The 6,354-nt window shown below is 31.8% G+C and overlaps 1 protein-coding gene across 1 annotated transcript; it reads right to left on the bottom strand.

Moving 5' to 3' along the window:
* Positions 1 to 2,150: 2,150 nt before the first annotated feature.
* cenpk (centromere protein K) lies at positions 2,151 to 6,354 on the bottom strand. The gene is made up of 10 exons (XM_051114731.1): positions 6,258 to 6,354; positions 5,842 to 5,964; positions 4,875 to 4,931; positions 4,656 to 4,719; positions 4,494 to 4,540; positions 4,320 to 4,402; positions 3,846 to 3,941; positions 2,930 to 3,065; positions 2,779 to 2,832; positions 2,151 to 2,588 (listed from the first exon to the last, which is right to left on the bottom strand). The coding sequence occupies exons 1-10, from the start codon at positions 6,258 to 6,260 to the stop codon at positions 2,433 to 2,435; spliced, it is 819 nt and encodes a 272-aa protein (XP_050970688.1). The 5' UTR covers positions 6,261 to 6,354; the 3' UTR covers positions 2,151 to 2,432.

The following is a 6,354-nucleotide window of genomic DNA, read 5'->3' as shown; positions in this document are numbered from 1 at the left end:
ACTATTACAGAAGGTGCAAACGCTCACTGCTTCTCCAGAAGGAAAAACAATGCATTAAGGGGTTGTAAACTTATGAATAGAATGAAGATGTGTTCATTTTTCTTATTCTGCATAAATTTATATATATATATTTCATATAGTAGTGCCCTTCAGAAGCTATAGAATATACTTACATGTTTCTCAAAAGACAAAATAAATTACATTTATCCTTATCTTCAAATTCAAAAAGTTTTCAACCTCAGCTCTTAATGCATCGTTTCTCCCTCTGGAGCATCAGTGAGCATTTGAACCTTCTGTAATAGTTGCATATGAGTCCCTCAATTGTCCTCAGTGTGAAAAAATGGATCTCAAAATCATACAGTCATTGTTGGAAAGGGTTCAAATACATAGAAATTGTGAAAAAACAAAGAATATGTTTGGCATGAAGGATTTTTTTTATTTTTTTTTATTTACAGTGTGCAGTTTAACTGTTCAGGACAAACAAGGAACTCATGAACAACTATCACTAAAGGAAAAAAAAAGTTGTGGATCATTCAGGTAACATCATAGTATTAAGAATGAAGCATATGTAAACTTATGAACAGGGTTATTTTTATAATTTTTTTTTTTTTTTTCTATTGGACTATATGTAAATGTCTTTTATATGAAATATATTATTCAGGTCAGTACCAAAAAAAAACAACAACATGCATTTTGTATGATCTCTCCTATTTTGGTAAAACAGTTAACATTTTGCAGATTCTGCAAGGTGTATGTAAACTTTTGACCTTAGCTGTATATACATATGTTTGATATATAAAGCTTTTAAAACAACTAAACTTATGTGTACAAACAAATAACTTTTGATATACAGAGCTTTTTAAATGACTTACATGTTATCTTTTAAACGCTTTATGAAACCATATAAATTATTAAATCCAGTTGATTCATTGGCATAGTCAGATAATCACAATTTCTGGATCAAATTCTTGAATTGACAGAGATTGTTTATAATGCTCTGAGCTCACTGAACCTGATCTAAACCAGGCAGATTTTTTTTGGTTTTGTCAACTCTAAACCTACACTGCAGAGTTTGTTCAACTATCTTCATGCAACAGGCCACTAGAAGCAGACATATGCAAATATATTCACCTCCAATCCAAGAGAACCAATATTCGGAGGTGAGTTAAAGAAATGCTTTATATATAACAAGAAGAACATTTTAAGCTGTGAAGATGTTGAGAAATACGGATGTTTCAGAAACTCTTTGACATTGGATTGTTTTAAGGGAATGCAACCAGAGCAGTGAACACATGCTAGTGCTTTTAAGAAGACAATTCACACATACACAGACAGAAATGGCTGGAGGGCAAAACAAACCCAGATGACTGTTATGGTGTATAACAAAGAGGTTAACAACTTAAGCTATACATCTATTTTACATCTGTTAAGTATAGTGTTAGTATAGGAACAACGTCATATTGTTTGTGTTTCTTTAAAAGAATGTGAATTCCTTTAAACCAACAGTAAGGGCTAGTATCCAACTTACTTTCCCGTAAGAGCGGCCGCAGCCATTTGGAATTCTCATGGGTCTGGCTTCAGGTCTCATCAAAGTCCAACTATTTTTAGCTGTACAAACAGCTCGTTTTACTGCTAAAATATTGCAAATTGGTGTCTTACTATGTAATTGTAATGTATTATCTTAATTATGAACACTGGTTTGTAGTGCAAAGTTTTACAGTTTACTGCGCATTGTTATTCATGCTTATTTCCTCACCCACAGGCTTACTTCCACGTTGAAAAATAAGATGGATAGGGAAAGGATTATATAAAACGCCAAGAGGCCTATAATAAGCTAAATTATTCACCAGGTGTCACTCTGTTCTAAAAAGCTCAATGAAATATTGTATCTGAATAGCAAAATTACATAATATAGCATTGTTATATGCAGTGCTAAATGCAAGAACTACCCCGCTAGTTGAATTAAAAAAAAAAAAAAAAAAAGTAGTTATCTCACGCCCTCTGTTGACTGGACACGGGATTACACAGGAATATACCCCGAGGCTATTGTCACAGAACCTGTAACTGTGGTTGCCAGGACATTTTTAAATCCATGTCCCAGGCTGACAGAGTCACTGAAACAGCACTAGAGATAACTAAAAGTCGTAATGCATGTTAATGGTTACTTTACTGAAGTGATCATTAAAAAAAATCTGTGTACACATGTACATACAAAGTAAAAACAACCACCAACACTTTAGAAAACATGCATTCTAAGTTGTGGACTCGACACGCAACTCAAAAATACATAATTGAATTGCAAAGAAATACCACAATGGCCAAGCTTCATATAAAAATTACGCAAATTTGAAAGAACATATAGACACTGACATTTAACTGTAGACATACAAAATCTAATTTTCATATTAGATTCAGTGAAGTGCTCTTTAGATTCAAAAAAAATTTTCCAGACGGATTTTATTGCAGTCCTCTGGATGTCGTGTTGCAATACCGTTACGAAGAAGCATTTCTGTGTACGGTGGCCAGAAAGTGTCATCAGTAGTCACATAAGGGTCATGAGGAGTTTCTAATGTTTTATTGGTCAATCTCTGCAATAAATAAATAAATGCGCATGATTAAATGTGTTAATGCATAGGGTTAGTAAAAGAAGAACTTTGTATAAGGAAATCATTTATTTTCTGTTCTATTATTTAAAATTTTATTCCACATAAGGAGATTACAGACGTAAAGTAACAATAAAAAAAGAAATGTTTTATTGTGATGGGTATCTGAACATACCTCGATAATCTCACTCAGTGAAATCAGGTTAATCTCTGCATCATATGCAGCAGCCTGAAAAATCCAAATCCAGTATTCATATGCAGCAACCTAACAAAAATCTAAATCCAATATTCTCTGATCTAATTGAGACTGTGAAGGTGACACCTACTCTTTTTTTCTTTGTGCCATTTCCTTGGGGATCAGGAAGTGGGAAGTGCTCAGCTAACATATCGCTCAGCATTTCCATGAGGCTGCTGTGATAGTCCTTCAGATTGTTAATTTTTTTCTTCATATCCTGCAAAACGCTGCAAAATAAATAAAAATATTAATAAGGCGGAAAAACAGAATTGGATTAATAATGTACTACACACCAATTTGGAATAATACATTTTTTAATGTTTTTGAAAGAATCCTCTTTTACTCACCAAGGCCACATTTATATCAGCAAACACAATAAAAAAAATAAAAATAATATAATATATATATATATAAACATAGTTATCTTAAATTGTCATAATACAATGTTGTTATATATATATATATATATATAACAACATTGTATTATTGCAATTTAAGATAACTATGTTTATACATATATATATTATTTTTATTTTTTTATTGTATTTGTTGGTATAAATGTGGCCTTAAAACTACGTTTTAAAACATATTAATATATATATATATATAGTCAAGCATCTGATGCTGAATTACAGATTATAGATACTGTTTTATTTATTTATTTATTTTTTTTTAATCTAACCTACACTTTCTACAAAAATGAAGCAGCACAGCATTGATAATAATAAGAAAGGTTTCTTGAGCAGCAAATTAACATATTAGAATGATCAATTCTAATGAGTGTTCAATTCTAACATAATGTCACAACAGGCTTGATATCATATAAACACCAAACATCAAGTGCCATGAACTCTTACATACATTGTAACAAAACGAATGAACATTCCTGAAAATAACTGTTTTTCTCTATTTCACAGATATTAATTTACAATAGCATGATGATGAGTACATCAATTATTATTCCTTGGGTAAATATCCCTTTAAGGAGTAAAAATGTGATTAACAACCTGTGCTCTGATTTCTCATTTTCAGATTGTAATCTGGTGATTTTCTCACACACTGCATTTAATGCTTCTTTTTTCTCTGCTTGCCATGTCTGCTCCCTGAAAAACATTTTCAGAATGATCACAGAGTTTATATATGTTTAAATTAAACATGAATGAATTTTGTGTGACATAAATTGTCTTAATAAGAAAAGGTTCATTTAAACATAATTCTTAACAGCGTTATTATTGTTAACTGAAACCATAAAAAGGAAAAAATTATTTACGTGAAAGAAAGCTAACTGTTAACTGAAATAAAATATTAAAAAACATAATGTACTAAATAAATTAATTCAAAAAACAAAAAACAGCTAAATTACTAAAACTTAAACTAAAATGAAAACAAATATAGAAAAAGATACATATAAACAATTTAATTAATAATATTAACAATTTTTATTAAAAATAAATAAATAAATAAATAAAAATGTGTTGCACCTTTTCAAAATCTTTTTCTGGGCATCCAGCTTTGCTTGTGAGCATGACAGAACCATTTTAAGTTGACCATTGAGTCTTTGCAACTGTGAGAAAAAATTGTGTGAAAACGTGTAACTTCATTTAAATTTTGGTATATCCTGCTGCCTATTGGGTGTTATTAAAGTGACAACGTACCTCTTCTTTTCCAACAGCTAATAACACTTCAGGGCTTGTTGTCAGCACTAGGAAAAAATAAATGTCTTCAAATATTCAAGTATTTAAAAACGTAACCTTGAACACTGCATTATTTATATTATACAAATTAAATAGAATATAAAACAACAGACAACACCTTACATTTTGGTTCCATTTCTTGCCACTGCTCTAGCTCAGATGTGACTGCAATCAGGCGATTCACTGCCTAAATAAAAAAAAAACAATAATAATAAATAAATAAATAAATAAATAAATAAATAGATTTATGATGTCAATATTTTTGTCTCAACTAAAAGGTAATATTAACATGCACACAGCTGATATTTAAACTCAAAAGCAAGTGAAAGGAGAAGGACAAACCTCATTTGTCTGATCATCATTAGCCTCTGTGTCTGCCAGAATTATCTCATTTTGAAGCTGAAAGATATAAGTGCTTACTGTATGTTGACACGGCAGTTGCATCTTAGCTACATTCTGTCTGCAGCTGACGTCTAAAAATATTCACAACATCAAAAAGCTAATGAAAGGGTATTAAAAAACTGTCACAAACACGTAAATTGTCATGACATCCAATGATGCCTCACCACCCAGGTAATTAACTTAAAAAAAAATCTATAAACATTTTGCTAACATTCCCATTAAGTTACAAAAACATTATCTCTGAAAGATGTCTGAAAGTTCAAAATCTCTTTTTTTTTAAATGTTAAGCATTTAAAATTAAAATGTTAAAAATAAAACGTCTTACAAGAAAAATGTTACATGAACAATGTACAAATAACGTTTTGTGCTAATGTTTTGAGAACATTATTAAAGACCAGAACGTTGAACTTTTCGTTGTGCGTAACGTTTGTTCATAAGAGAACCTTTGGTTACACTTTATTTTGATAGTCCACTTCAGACATTCTACTGACTATAAGTAACTTTGCAACTACATGTCAACTAATTCTGATTGATTTGCAACTACGTGTCTACTAACTCTCAGAGCAGACTGTTAGGTTAGGTTTAGGGTTAGTAGAATTAGTTGACAAAGTTTAGAAGAGTGTTAGAAGATATTAAGCAGACAGTCTACTAATACTCTAATGACTAGTTGACATGCAGTTGCAAAGTTACTTACTGTTAGTATAATGTCTAAAGTGGACTATCAAAATAAAGTGTTACCGAACCTTTCAAGAAAGTTAGCCAGGGTTCTGAGAACGGTCCCTGTTAGACTGACCTTTAGGCCTTTTGGTCCATGAACTGTATATTTTTATAACAATTTGTTTGTCCTTAAACGATTTGTATAGTTAATTTACAACTCGGGACTGAAAACAAGACCATGGCAAGTTACCTTCTGTAGCAGTCCAAACTGCTGCTCACACTCCTCTAACAACACTGCTTTTGCAGCAGCCTCTGAAGACTGAGAGGACTGGATGTCCTGCTCCATTTCTGTTTGTTTTGATGGTGTTGGAGTCTGCAGTTGTGATAAAGTCAGACAAACAATATGAAACAAACAGAAGAGCAAGAAAAGCAAGTGAAACGCGTAAATCATTAGCAAAAACTCCAGCCAGATACATACAAACGGATATTCAAAAGGAGACTGTACAGAAAAGTGACATGTTAGCAGCGCGGCTAGCTAGCTAACGATTTCAAATCAGACTGGTTACTATATGCAAAACAGTTTCGTACAATTACAAGAACAAAGCTTCGTATATTTTGTGGCGATATCATACAGTAAACGTAATGTACAGTCACGATAGTGCTTACCATATAACGTGTACAGTTTTTCTTTTAGGTGAATGCTACACCCAAGTTTGGCACTGAACGCTAAATGCCAAAACAAAAATACCGCCAGCAACAACGT

The sequence above is a fragment of the Labeo rohita genome, chromosome 1, assembly GCF_022985175.1.
Source record: "Labeo rohita strain BAU-BD-2019 chromosome 1, IGBB_LRoh.1.0, whole genome shotgun sequence".
Taxonomy (NCBI): domain Eukaryota; kingdom Metazoa; phylum Chordata; class Actinopteri; order Cypriniformes; family Cyprinidae; genus Labeo; species Labeo rohita.
This window is presented reverse-complemented; position numbering and strand designations above follow the sequence as displayed.

Excerpts from the sequence above, each read along its gene's own strand:
- cenpk (XM_051114731.1), bottom strand. Across the intron at positions 3,066-3,845 it reads AATGAGAAATCAGAGCACAG|CGTTTTGCAGGATATGAAGA; the intron begins GTTGTTAATCAC and ends TTTATTTTGCAG. Across the intron at positions 2,833-2,929 it reads ATGGCACAAAGAAAAAAAGA|GCTGCTGCATATGATGCAGA; the intron begins GTAGGTGTCACC and ends TGGATTTTTCAG.